Source organism: Trichoderma ghanense, assembly GCF_004382785.1.
Source record: "Trichoderma ghanense strain CCMA-1212 chromosome Unknown scaffold_22, whole genome shotgun sequence".
In the NCBI taxonomy this organism is placed as follows: domain Eukaryota; kingdom Fungi; phylum Ascomycota; class Sordariomycetes; order Hypocreales; family Hypocreaceae; genus Trichoderma; species Trichoderma ghanense.
The window spans coordinates 186,397-200,042 of NW_027395685.1; the positions used below are offsets into that span (position 1 = coordinate 186,397).

General features: G+C 54.1%; 5 protein-coding genes across 5 annotated transcripts; 4 read left to right on the plus strand and 1 right to left on the minus strand.

The window, feature by feature from the left end:
* Positions 1-623: 623 nt before the first annotated feature.
* On the plus strand, positions 624-2,410 carry CCMA1212_010154 (uncharacterized protein; the record flags this gene model as incomplete). Its single annotated transcript, XM_073707207.1, has 3 exons — positions 624-782; positions 1,028-1,637; positions 1,698-2,410. The coding sequence occupies 3 exons, from the start codon at positions 624-626 to the stop codon at positions 2,408-2,410; spliced, it is 1,482 nt and encodes a 493-aa protein (XP_073554353.1).
* A 1,694-nt stretch (positions 2,411-4,104) lies between these two features.
* Positions 4,105-4,287, minus strand: CCMA1212_010155 (uncharacterized protein; the record flags this gene model as incomplete). The annotated part of the gene is made up of 1 exon (XM_073707208.1): positions 4,105-4,287. One exon carries the CDS (start codon positions 4,285-4,287, stop codon positions 4,105-4,107), a length of 183 nt encoding a protein of 60 aa, XP_073554352.1.
* Positions 4,288-5,047: 760 nt separating this feature from the next.
* On the plus strand, positions 5,048-7,901 carry CCMA1212_010156 (Oligopeptide transporter 2; the record flags this gene model as incomplete). The annotated part of the gene is made up of 5 exons (XM_073707209.1): positions 5,048-5,137; positions 5,199-5,336; positions 5,396-5,477; positions 5,542-7,634; positions 7,698-7,901. 5 exons carry the CDS (start codon positions 5,048-5,050, stop codon positions 7,899-7,901), a joined length of 2,607 nt encoding a protein of 868 aa, XP_073554351.1.
* Positions 7,902-9,646: 1,745 nt separating this feature from the next.
* On the plus strand, positions 9,647-10,303 carry CCMA1212_010157 (uncharacterized protein; the record flags this gene model as incomplete). The annotated part of the gene is made up of 1 exon (XM_073707210.1): positions 9,647-10,303. One exon carries the CDS (start codon positions 9,647-9,649, stop codon positions 10,301-10,303), a length of 657 nt encoding a protein of 218 aa, XP_073554350.1.
* A 2,560-nt stretch (positions 10,304-12,863) lies between these two features.
* On the plus strand, positions 12,864-13,646 carry CCMA1212_010158 (uncharacterized protein; the record flags this gene model as incomplete). Its single annotated transcript, XM_073707211.1, has 2 exons — positions 12,864-13,149; positions 13,303-13,646. The coding sequence occupies 2 exons, from the start codon at positions 12,864-12,866 to the stop codon at positions 13,644-13,646; spliced, it is 630 nt and encodes a 209-aa protein (XP_073554346.1).

The window sequence follows — 13,646 nt, forward strand, 5'->3', positions numbered from 1 at the left end:
TGAAACCGATGTGGTTGACGTGTTATCATGCCGAGATGCTCTCTCAACCAAGCACCGCCGCGCTGTAGGAACATCTCCAACGTGGAGTATGACGAGTGATACTGTGCAGCAAGGCTTGGTCCGGATGGGGCTCTTTTGGAGGAGGAGGATTTGCACCTTGCTTGGCCTGCGGGCTAAACGAGGCTAAAGGCTGGTAGCGAGAGGCGGTACAAGCAGAAGATAGATTGCTAATCCACCCAAAACACCAAAGAATCATCCAGTATGGAGTATTCGATTCGATAGCCGGCCGACGCTGCTTCCTCCCTTTCCCCTTCTGTTCCTTTTCTGCGCAATACTCCGCAACGTGCTCACATAGGGAGCTGAAAATACTACGGACATGAATTGTCCGGGCTTTTGATTCTTGCAATTGAACAAATGCGCGACTTGCACCACGCGCCCTGTCTGCTCAACCGACTGCCGGCACAACGGCATCGTGATGCCAAAGGATGAGGCGTTGAGCTGCACCGTATCGGCGGCACTGTGACGCTCCTCGCCGTAATCAACTTGGATCGGCTGGGGAAAGCCGCCAAAGGCCTGGTGGCACCGACTGGGGCTGGCGCTGTCCCGGCCAGGCCTGAAGCGGCATGGCGCTAAAAAGTGTGACTCACCGGCGGGGCTACAACGGCGGGCAAAGGGCGCGCTTCTGGCTTGCCAATTGCTGCAGCGCCTGCAAAGCCCAAGTACACGGCTGCCAGTGGTCCGCCCGGCGGGTGCCTAACAGCCTGACGCGCTGCCTGGCGCCGGTGCATGTTAGGGCTGCGCAGGCCCCCAGAGCCCTGGCCTTGTACCGCCGCCCGCGCTGGCCGGGTACGTACCCGCCACCAAAAGTTGCTGCCTGAGAAATACATAACAAGCCACCGGCCACGCTTCTTTTTGTCCCCTTCTTTTTTTTTTCTCTCCTCCACCTCCAAACGTTCACCTCATACAAGATCAACAGCATTCGAAGCCTCAGGCTGCCTTCAAGATGATTTAAACAAACCTCTTCCAGAGCGTTTCTTCCCCCTCCGTCAAAATTCAGTCCCAGGACATTAACAACATTCTCCCCACTCAATCTTCTCGTTCAGCTCACCATTCGGTCGACCTGAACTTCAGCCCTGCTTTGAATAGCATCAGCACGAGTTCTCTCCTCAACGCCAACATTTCTTCACAAGACTTTTCAGTCTTCACCACGGATCCCCAGTCACCATGGCTTCCCAACTCAGCTTCCGCCCTGCCGGCACCATCCGAGCATCTGTCCCTGAACCCCGTCGAGAATCCCCAGCAGGACTTTGTTCTGTTCGACAACCCGCCGCCCCGTCAACATAATAGTCGCATTGCAGTACCTAGCCAACGTCGTCACTCTTGTCACTCCCGTCGCGAGAAGCACGCTTCACCCGCAGTCCAGAACCAACGAGTGGCCCAGATTCTCCAGGCTATCGGGCACCCAGCATTGTCTTCTGCATACGGCAATCGTTTATCGAATCAGTTCTACGCATCCTCGGCTCCATCTTCAACTGTCTCTTTGAATCGGTCTTCTCGCAGTGCGCGGCCACCAGTTCCCTTGTTCCATCCCGACACTGGTAACCAGACACAAACCGCCAAGATGATGAACGCTGCAGGTTTGTGCCACTCTTCTCACTCGTCTTCTCCTGATCAGCCTTGCTCATACCCTTCCACAGACGTCGACTTGGACGACTTCACCGTCTTTGAAGGAGGCGCCTCCACGGCCTTCTCTTCTCCGGCTGTCGCTTCCAGCTTCGACTTCAGCAGCGGCGCCTCGAGCGCAGCTTCAAACCTTGGCACTGTGTCTCCCCAGGACCTTCTGGTCCAGGAGCCCTTCATGTCGGCGCCCAACTCTGCGGCCCTGACTGCCCTGACTTCTCCTTCGCTGTACAATGGCAGTCCCGACTTCGATTCGTTTGACGTCTCTCCCAACTTTGGCACTGCCGAATTTGACAACGGTCCTAGCGACCCCTGGTATCCTTTGTTCCCTTCTGACGCGGTCAGCCACGAGCTTGTTAACCCAAGCGAGTCGCCCGTTCAGAAGCCCTTGGAATCAGAGCCCATGTACCGATCATCTTCTTCCGGCAGTGGCAGCGGTAGCGGCAAGAAGAAGCCGTCGAGTGGCTCGCCCACGAGCAGCACTCGGCACTCTTCCGTCTCTGGTGTCAACTCTCGCCGCCGAGACAAGCCCCTGCCTCCCATTATTGTTGAAGACGCCAACGACACAGTGGCCATGAAGCGAGCTCGCAATACCCTGGCTGCTCGAAAGTCGCGTGAGCGAAAGGCTCAGCGATTTGAAGAGCTGGAAGACCGTATTGCGAAGCTCGAGGCTGAGCGTGATCACTGGAAGAGGATTGCACTGTCGCAATCCGGTGTTTTGACGGAGTAAAAGCATTTGTCCTCGAGACGGAAGTTGTCTCACTTTCCTTTTCGCTATATTGTTTGACTAAAACGGTTTCCGAGGGAAGATTTGTTTGCGTGTATCATCACCTACGTGGTGCTCGTTTCTTTCTTATTTCAAAGCTATTCAATGCTCATTTGACTTGACTATCCGTCTGCCGTACCATGTTCTGTGACGCTTCTGAAATCGAACGCCAACACCAACATGGTAACAGTCGTGGGGATGTCAATGATATATAGACACAGAACATGATGCATATCGGGCGCTTCTACAGCGCAATCGACTCTAATATATACAATCATACAAGCTACTATCCAGATCCCTCTAACATTGTGATCTCAACACTGATGTGAACCACGCGCCTCATCACGACAAAGATCTCCTCAGCAAACTTGCCCGACTGCATATACTATACTACCTTATACCCTACCTACCTTATCTCCATGTCATGCTGTTATATGCTCTTGCGAAGCACCTTGGTTCGCCGTTTAGCATTGCCAATGTCTCGTTGAATGTATCCGAGCTACGAGTCACAATCTTGCTGCTTGTGGGATGGCGCAATTGTGGAGCGACGAACAAATGGAAGGTCTCGTGGGCGGATCTTATTGAGAGGCGGTCTATGAGAACGTACCTTATAACAACGGTAGATTCTGAGCACGGACATACGCTCTAGGGCTCTCAATAGAAAGAATATGGTCCGAGGCCATTTACGAAGTAGATGGAATTGAAGATGTGATGTTGGAGATTGAAGGCGGTTGAATTGACTTTCTCGGGTAGAAGAGGCGGAGAGTTGTCATGTTAGAAACAGCAGCGTACGATGCTTGTATCTCGTTATCCCATCTACGCCGTAATTCTGCCCAATTCAAGTTGTATAGGATACCGGTGGAGAACCTGGTCAACGCCGCGGCTGATCGTGGACGCACAGACCACAGTTTGTTTCCGGAAGATAAGATAAGGTTACTCCAAGTCTCGATTGGATCTTGTTCTCGTCATCTTGGTCCGGTAGAACTTGACAAGTTGCCGGATGAGGATAGGGACAGCATCCTCGAATGCCCTTCCCAGCTTGTTGATCCATGGCTTGAATGGTCGAGGATCGAAGCCAACAGCAAGACGCGATGCGGTCAGATGGGCATCCACAACATGCTAACTACTCGCTCTCCCACCCACTCATTCACTATACGCACTGATTCGTTAAAACGAAGCCATGATCCCTTGCATACATTCCTCCCGCGAACGAGCCGTCCTACATGGACCATTACCGCCGTGGCAAAGCATAGATCCGCTCAGATGCTGGGGGCGGCAACGTCAATCGCCGAGCGGCTGATACCAGCGGGCGGTCGAGACCAACAGCGGAGACGAACGCCCTGCTGGCCAAGGTCGGAATGGGCCATGATACTTGCCAACATCCAGTATTACCCACGGCCTCACCGATCAAAGAGAGGTGCAATCTGTGTGTCTCAAGAACACGAAATGTGGCGTCCACACTGCTTTTCCTCCATGGGAAACATAACAGCGAGCGCGCGTCAAAAAGTTCCTTTCTCTCGATCAAGGTCCTTCTGCCGAGGCACCTCGCGATTGGTGCTTGGCCCTGCTGTTTGCGGCAGGCTGGTGTCTCACAAGTTTCCAGAGTGTGGAGCGAGGATGCTGCTATCCTTGGGTTTTGGGCTACAGCAGCAGCAGGCTCACGGCAGGGGACCGAGGGACAAAGCCCGCTGATGCCCAGCGTTGGAGTCCTTGCACTTGAACTCGACGATTTGTGGCTGCGTCTTTGCCGTTCCGTATTTCGAATCAAGTGGGCTCCCTGGTCCGCAGAGGCTTCTCCCTTTGCCAAAATCCACGAAAGAAGTATGGCCGTAGATGGCCATTACGGGTGGGAGGTTTTGGCCAGCAAGTTCCGCCAAGGGCTTCTCTGGAACTTGGTACGGACATAGCGGCTCTTTTCTGGGAATTTTCCGGACATTCTCACTCTTAAGATTCTTTGTAAAGGAAGTCACCCTATGCTGGCCAACAGTAGTTGCTTCTGATTGTGCATCAACGAAAGGTCCCGTGGTCCATGGTACGATACTTGCTGTTGTATCTACACCACAGCTCTTGACATTCTGTTGTTGTATCGAGAAAGAACGGGCGGCTCCCTATTGAAGACCCCAATCTCAGTAGTACAGTGGTCATCTACTTGTGAATTTCAAGGGTCGTTGGTCTTGACACTGACACACACACACACACACACAAAGTCGAGGCCCTTGGCAGGCCCATGCAGCATATGACAACATGACACTAGGTGCTCCCACTCGACAAAAGGCCCTGGACGAAGCTGGAGCGTCGACATGTTGGGGGCTCTGCGCTGACCCAAAGATACGATAGCTGGACCACCTAGGTACTCCGAGCGTGTGTCAGTACAGATTGTTTCTTCCAATCTCGACATGCACCATGGACTCTTACTTGTCTCAGACCCAACAGCGGAAGTCAGCGGCGTGGAGGACCAAGGAAAGACATAAATCCTGCTCGCCGCCCAGGCTTTTTTTTGTGTACTCTTCTCCGCTCTGACCTGCAACTGTCTTTTCTCCTGTCCATCTGGGGTGCGAAATCCCACCTATTGTTGGGCCAGGGCAGAACAAGCGGAGAAACATGGGAAGCTCGGAGACTGAAGTCACGTCTGAGCAAGCCGAGAGGCATGTCGCGCCGAGCATGGGCGCCGTCCTTGGCGAGAAGACCGGCGTGAGTGTCTCGAACATATCCAAGTATATACGATGTGTGGCTGACACTCAGACCCTGTTAGACTCACAACGAATCCAGCGAGGCGCCTCCTTTCGCAGGGGGAGATGCGGCAGCGGAGAGAGGCCTCCACGTGACGGAGGATGACCTGCAAGAGGCCAAGGAGCTTGCAGCAACCTACTCTCTCGATGAAGTGCGAAGTGTAGGTCCTCATGACGCCCACTGTAGCTCTTTTGATAATATGCTTACTGCGTAACCCAGCTCCTGACCACATTCCATCGGCTCCACAAGAGAGATCCCAACTTTCCCCTGGACGTCATTGAAAAGATTGAGAACTTCCTGCGTATGTTGCTAGAGCTTTCTGAACATTCGCCAATCCACCCCATACCCTAACACGTAGGCTGTAGATAACGAGGGCATTTCAAACGAGCCTGCCAAGTATGAGCAGCAAATCTCCGAGATGAAGATTCAGGCCGCCCTCATCGTCACTAACAGCCCCTATGCCGAAGTCCGGAGTGTTGTTTCCCCCCACGATGACCCTACCATGCCGTGTTCGACCATTCGAGCCTGGGTTCTGGGCATCTTGTTTTCCGCTGCCATTGCGTTCATCAACGGCTTCTTCAGCATTCGCCAGCCGGCCATTGCCGTCACGTCCAACGTCCCTCAGCTACTGGCCTATCCCCTGGGGAAGATGATGGAGTGGTGGCTGCCCGACGCGGGCATCACGCTGTCTGGCGTCCGGCACAGCTTGAACCCTGGCCCTTTCAATCGAAAGGAGCACATGCTCATCACGCTGATGGCTAGCATTGCAAAGAGCACGCCGTATACCCAGCACATTGTCTGGATCCAGTTCCTCCCGCAGTTTTTCAACCAGCGCTGGGCTATCAACTTTGGGTATCAGATCCTGATTGCCCTGTCGAGCAACTTCATCGGTTACAGCCTTGCCGGAATCTGCCGCAGGTTTCTCGTCTACCCATCATACTGCGTTTGGCCACAGGCTCTCGTCACCATTGCGCTGAACGGTGCTTTCCATACAGAGGGCAACTCTCCGGCGCTGGGTCCGTTTGGGAAGACGTGGCGAATGTCCCGGTTCAAATTCTTCTTCTATGCCTTTTCGCTCATGTTCGTCTACTTCTGGTTCCCCAACTATATCTTTCAGGCACTGGGCATCTTTAGCTGGATGACGTGGATCGCCCCGAACAATGCCACCTTGACTCGCATCACGGGCTCGAACAACGGCCTCGGCATCAACCCGGTGCCCACCTTTGACTGGAACGTACTGACTTACAACCTCGACCCGCTGATGGTGCCGTTGTTCAGCACAATCAACCTGTTTATCGGAATGCTCCTGACCTCGGTGATCATCATCGCCATCTATTACACCAACACGTACCACACTGCCTATCTACCGATCAACGCGAACCACCCGTACGATCACTTTGGCAAGCGCTACAACGTCACTGCGATCCTTGACGACAGGGGAATCATTGATGTCGACAAGTATCAAGCCTATTCGCCGCCATATCTCTCAGCTGCTAATGTCGTCACTTATATGTTCTTTTTCAGCATTTACACCGCCGCCTTAACGTACGGCTTCCTGTACCACAGACTGGAGATCACCATGGGGTTCAAAGACCTTGTCAACAGCTTCCGCCCCTCGAAGAAGGCAGAGGTCGAGCGAGGGCAGGTCCTGGATGTGCATAACCGTCTGATGAAGAAGTACCGGGAAGTGCCAGAGTGGTGGTACATGATTGTGCTTGTCGTGAGCGTCGCGCTCGGCTGCGCGGCGATTGCCTGCTGGCCAACGCACACCAGCCCCGGCGTGGTCTTTTACGGCATCGCCCTCTGCCTGGTCTTCATGATCCCGACGGGCATCATCTACGCCATGACCGGGATTGAGGTGACGCTCAACGTGTTGGCCGAGTTCATCGGCGGGTCGTTTGCGGAAGGCAACGCCCTCGCCATGTGCTTCTTCAAGACGTACGGCTACGTGACCTGCTCTCACGCCTTGTCCTTTGCCAACGACCTCAAGATTGCGCACTACGTCAAGATGCCGCCGAGAATCACCTTTTTCGGGCAGATGGTGCCGACGCTGGTCTCGACGTTTGTCTGCGTCAGCATCGTCTCGTACCAGGTGCACCTCAAGGACGTCTGCACCCCCGACGCGCCTTTCCGGTTCGCGTGCCCCGGCGAGAACACCTTCTTCACCGCCGCCGTCCTCTGGGGCACCGTGGGGCCGAAGAAGATTTGGGGCGCGGGCGGCCAGTACTCGGCGACGCTGCTCGGGTTCCCGCTCGGTGTGGCCGTGGTGGTCGTCTTTTGGCTTCTCGGCAAGTACTTTCCCAAGAACCGGGTGCTTCGCGCGACGCATCCCGTTGCCCTGTTGAGCGGTGGCATCTTGTGGGCTCCGTATAACATGACTTATCTGCTGCCTGCGGTGCCGGTGGCCCTGTTCTCGTGGGTTTATATCAAGGGCCGGTTCTTGGCCCTGTGGGCCAAGGTAAGAAAAGACATGTTCCTACAGATGTTGCTTTTGACGGACGGAATGCTAACTGCTGGGTAGTACAACTTTGTCCTGTCTGCCGCCTTCTCCGCGGGCATCGCCATCTCGGCCATTGTCCAGTTCTTTGGCGTCACGTATCAGGGCATCGAGCTCGACTGGTGGGGGAACCGCGTGGTGAGCATGGGCTGCGAGGACACAAACTGCGGTCTCAAGACGTTGCCTGAAGGGCAGTATTTCGGGCCCGCGCCTGGGAGTTATAACTGATGAGCGTTGTTTGGAGGAGGAGGAGGAGGAGGAGGAGTGGGGGGGGGGCGAGCATATCTGCATGGAGAATGATTTTCAAGCGGTCCTTGTTGGGCTTTGGTCGCTTTCGAGTTGTGATATCCCCGTTGCATTTTCTCGTTGCAATTTCTTCTTGTTGATTATATGGGTTGGTCTTGTGATTCAGATGCATCATAGGAAACACTTGGTCGTTGCTGAGCAAGCCATGGAAGTTTTACTTGTCGACTTTTTTTTTTTTACAACTTTACCGCTTCCTAGATTCTTGGCAAGACTATATATCCGAGGAGTACAATACATGAACGTGGAAAGAGAGTCTACTCACAGTCACAAGTTCAATTTGCTTTACCCCCAAAATCAACATCAACTCGGTGGCCCAATCCCACATCCACGCAACGCAACCCATCAACCCAGTAAACACAGCAGAACAAACACTTTTGCCCGTCCGAGCGTCTCCCAACTGTTTTATTACTATGCATACTTGAAGCTTTGCTTGCTCGGGGTGGTTTTATGGTTCACCTGCAGCAGCCAGCCCCATTCGCACATTAACATATCTGCCGAGGTTCCGAACGAGGGGGGTTTTTCTGGTTTCGGAGTCTTGTCTATTTATGCGTGCATGATGCCCCCCTCCCCTACTAGTGTCGAGTTCTCTTGGGAGCGAGTTTCCGACAAAAGGGGGCCTCATGACTCGCTTCAGCAGCTGAAAAAGGCAAAAAATTGAAGCACATGGCCTAGTGTCAGGCTGATGGGAATCCTTCATCCATTATACTTTTTGTAGATAACTTTATCATACGGACAGACATGGATTTCGCATCAAATGCTTGGTTTTTTTTACTTTAATACAGACCTCAGCATCATATGCAAGCTTGACGAGGGTGTCCTACAGATTTGGATCCTGGACAAGAAGGGGGGGGTTACGATAGTAGGCTGGAGATGGGTGCTTTAGCTCCGGGTTTTAGGTCTCATCCGTTCACTCCACTCGCGATTCCATTTCTGCTTCTGCTTCGTAACTCTGGAATACTCGTAGCATTTTTCAAGCATGCCTTTGGTGAGTTTCAGAAGACCAACAAGAGCCACAAGTGGCGATTTGATAGCTTCGTAGGGGAAGTGGCAGAACACGCAGGTTGTCCAGACCGCGGCAGTTTAAAGGGGAAAAAAAAAAAAAAACAAGACTACATGGAGCAAAGAAATAGGGGGCGGCATAAGTGATGGACGATAGCTTGCCAATCCAACTCACCTGTAAAAGCAAACTTCCCATCGAAGAGCCCTTCATCAAGCTCGTCCAGAAGAGTCCGGCACTTCGTATCTCAGGCAGCAAAGCAGGCCGTTCCAAGGCCAGACCCGAGTCTAGAAGGCCCCCCTTCCCTCCCGTGGCTCGGCGATTGCCTGAACGGGCTCGAATTAGTGGCGTCTCATCTCGAAATAGTACCCGGAGGCGACGGGCAAAACCACTAGAGCCACCAAGAGAATCGGCCCATGATGCCCAGCTTGCAAAAATAGAAAAAGGGCGCCGTCGCCGTCGAGAGGGCGCGACTCTGGCTCTCTCCTTTCCTCTCGTTGTTCAGACAACTTCGTCCGTTGCTAGTCGCTCGCTCAACCCGCAAGATCGCTTCCGTGATCGTCCATTCTTTCGACTGCTGCCGTTCAAGCAAGCCCCCCAGGCCCATCCGCCAATCGAACCAGATCCGAGATCCACAAGATCCAACCCTCGAACCTCAAGTCTCCCCAAAATGGCCGTTCGATCCCTCGTCGCGACCCTCCTGCTGGCCTCGTCCGCCCTGGCCAAGACCGACCTCGCCGGCTGCACCTACACCGACGTCGTCGTGATGCCCAGCGGCCGTCCGGCCTACGAGGCCTACGGCAGCCGCATCTGGTACGTGCCCGGCTCGGGCGAGCTGTGCGAGTTCCTCGACTGCGGCGGCGGCCGGGCGCCCCCCAAGACCAACGTGCCCGGCTGCCCGCTGTACTCGGGCACCGAGACGTACTCGCCCAGCTACCTGGACCTGCACACCAAGGAGGTCGCCGCCACGGCCACGGCATCGTCGGGCGTGTCCACCACTGCCGAGGCCCAGGTGACGACGCAGCCCAGCGCCGCCCCGGCCACGACCTTTGAGACGTCCGTGTCCGAGACGGCGTCCGAGGCTGGCTCTGCCACCACGGCAGCCGTCCCCGTCCAGTCGGGCGCCGCCAGCTCTTCTTCGGTTTCGTCTTCTTCCTCCACGGCCACTGCTTCTCAGGGCCTGACCACCGGTGCCCCTGGCCGCAACGGCACCGTGACCGGCGCCCGCCCTACCAGCACCTTTAGTACCAACGGCGCTGCTCCCACTGGCGTTGCTATTCTCGGATCTTGCCTGATTGCCGGTGTTGCCGCCATTGGACTTTTGTAAGGGGATGGAATGCGTTTTCTGTCTGCTCGAGACGATGACATGATGGAGAGGAGATGGAATTGGTACCTAGCTAGAGGAGATGATTCATGCCTTCAATGACAAGCCAGCCCTCGTCGGGAACTGTTTGAACAGTGGCGGATCTGCTTTGATGTGATGGTGCTGATGTGCACAAGTAACGTGTTGCACCGAATGTGTATGTGAATGAAGTGCCTGTGAATACGTAGGTCAACAAATGGATAATCTCTTCATGTAGATGCCATGGCTTGTCTAGCTCTTGATGTAGCATCAACAAGTAAGACAGTAGATGAAGCAGCAGTAAGAAATCTAGTAGTATGACAAAGGCAAGGAAAGCAAGCACCTGCGTATTACGTAAGTCGGCTTCACTTCCCCATCCCAACACGGCTAGACGCCAGCCCGCCCTGCTCTGATGAGATACTTGTAGTACTTGTTCTACACCTTTGTACCTTTGGCGCCGTCTAACCCGGAAGAGGCGCCTATCATGTAAGAAAAAGTGTCCGAGGCGGGTGATTGAGTGGTTGCGAGCTTGATGACCTTTTGCAGAGCCATGCCGTCATACATACGGTGGGAACAACAGTTGAAGTTGTCTCGATTCGATGAAAGGGGGCTGCTGTCACTGTCACTGTAAGGTATGGCACATGCATGTACATACGAGGGATGGACGAGGGGCTTCTTCGGCTCACCGACCATCTTCCCGTCTCCTCTCAGCTCCGGCGCAAGGAGAGAGCAAAAGCGACGAGGGATCATCTGTCTCCTTATTTTCGCGGGCCGTCAAGCTGATGGTAACCTATCAGCCGTCTGGGGTAATAGCAATAGTACTATTACTTGTACTTACAAACATCAATAACAGTCGTCCCGGTAGTATCAACTTCAACTTCACCTCCAGACATCCCCCGGCCCAAAGCCATGCATCGACCCCCCCAGCCCCAAGTTCCGACGTTTTTTTTTCTACCATTAATCGCTGTTTCCGGTATCTATTCAGTGCACCTCTTGTTCTCGTCCCACCCATGCCGTCAGACCGGTTCGGGGGCCCGCGGTGAAACCCCACACACATCACTTCACACTTACATACTGTACCATTGCCGTTCGACCTCTAATACCTAGTACAGTAGTAATAGTGATCTGGGCGGCGTTCTTGTGATCAACGGCTTTCACATTCTCTTCCCAAACGAGTTGACACGCGCACGGATTGCGAGGACCAAGTATGTAATGATTGCCTAAGAGTTACTGCTTCTGGGCTTCCCGGGGAGGTGTCATATGCTGTGGTTTGGCAAAGACGCAGGGCCGGACTAATCAACCAACCAAGCCAAGCCGGCTCCCTTTTTTTGGGGTCGGTCAGGATGCGGATTGGGGAGACCAGAATGCCGGGCCTTGTTTTTGGGAAAAGGGGGGGGTTGTTGATGGCTGCTGCGATACAGAGAATACTGGAGATGCCTGGGAAAGTAAAGGAGTATTCAAACAACGGATGAAAAGAAGATGAAAGAAAAGGAGAGAAAAGTGGGAGAAGGGAAAAAGAATTAACGAAGAAGAAGCCTTGGAAACGTGATTGATCCATCACCATGATCATCCGCCTCCCATCACCGCCGACCTTCCTCATCCGCCTCCCGAACGACCCGCTTCTCCGCCGAACATCTCTTTTCGATCAGATCTTCTTAGTAGTACTTACAACCGTTCGCCCAGATTGAGTACCTCAAGTTCAAGTCACCAGCGCAGATCAATGTACTTTTGTACTCAAAATTTGATGCACATACCGAGTGCCGATTGGCTTGCACCTGCGTGTACCTCAATGTTCCGCAGTGGCACCTGACCACCCCTCGAATAACACCAAAACGAGAGAGACAATCCCCCCCATCATTCGAACGGGATAACGTAAAGCCACTTCACAGAGACTTACGAGTTATGTACATACTTGACCCCTCCAAAAGAGCCGCAGCTAACCGGCTAGCCAATGGACAAAGCTACGCCACACGATTGGCTAACATCGCAATGCATTGGGGGGGAAAAAGATGTGCCTTGCGTGGTATCGTGTTATGCACGTCCTTATTTCCCCCGATGTTTCTAAATCTAGGTCATCTACGTACTCTGCTGGCCGGGGGGGGCGATTGCCTGNGGGGGGGATACCCATGTACATATGTAAGGTAGAGGAAGGAAAGAAAAGAGAAAGCAGGGCGGAAGGCGGAAAGATGAGGAGAAACAGAGGTAGAAATAAAACGTCCAGGGGTGGGAAAAGGCAAACGGAGGAAGCATGATGGACCGGGGGGGAGGAGAGGAGGAGGTAGGGCGGTTGAGTTGAGCTGTCTCGTTCTGCCGAGACTTGGGTAGACTTATATCGTACTGCTACCACGCCGCCATCTTCTCCATTCCTTCTTTCCCCTTCTACGAACCACAATCCGTCCATTCTCTACTGCTAAACAGAAGGAAGAAAAGAACCTTGGACATAAAAGAAGGGGGATAATAACGAATCATCCAGCACAGCCCAGAGAAAGAAAAAGAGAAAACCGCAACACGACACACAACCCTCAGCACAGCAAATCAAAACACCATGGGCTCCCTCGTCTCGACAATGAGCCCAAAGAGCTCCAACAAGGCCACCGCCGCCGCCGCCTCCTCCTCCCACCCAGAGGGCAAGCCGCGGTACTGGTACCGAGACAACTTCTTCCTCACCACCGACAAGGCCTATCTCGAGCCCCAGGCCGTCAACGCCGTCTTCGAGTCCGACCTTATGTGGTGGAACGACCCGCTGCCCGAGGACCAGATGCGCAAGATGCTCGCCAATTGCATGACCGTCAGCGTATACCACGTTCCCGAGTCGGAGAAGCAAATGCAGAGTGCGTTCTTCTCCCCCTCCCTTCCTATCCATCCCCTTTTCGTTTGTCGTTGCGTTTGGCAGGATATTCTTGCTTTTTTTTTTCGGCAGACCTGGCACGCTTCCATGGAGAAAGACAACACCAAGCTGACAAGCTCCCTCCCAATCCCAACAGAAAACGGTCCCCCAAAACGCCCATACGGATCCGACATCAAGCTCGTCGGCCTCGCCCGCGTCATAACCGACTACGTCACCTTCGCCTACCTCACCGACGTCTTCATCGTCGAGGAGTTCCAGCGCCGCGGCCTCGCCAGCTGGATGATGCGCGGCCTCAAGGAGGTCGTCGACGAGTGGCCCAACCTGCGCGGCCTCGTCCTCATGACGCACGACAAGGCCGCCGCCAAGATGTACCAGCGCGAGCTCGGCGCCCTCGACTGGGACCAGGGCCCGTCCGCCGGCCTGGTGCTGCTGGAGATGCCCGGCGGGGGCGTCAAGGATCTCCCGGAGGATCACAAATGA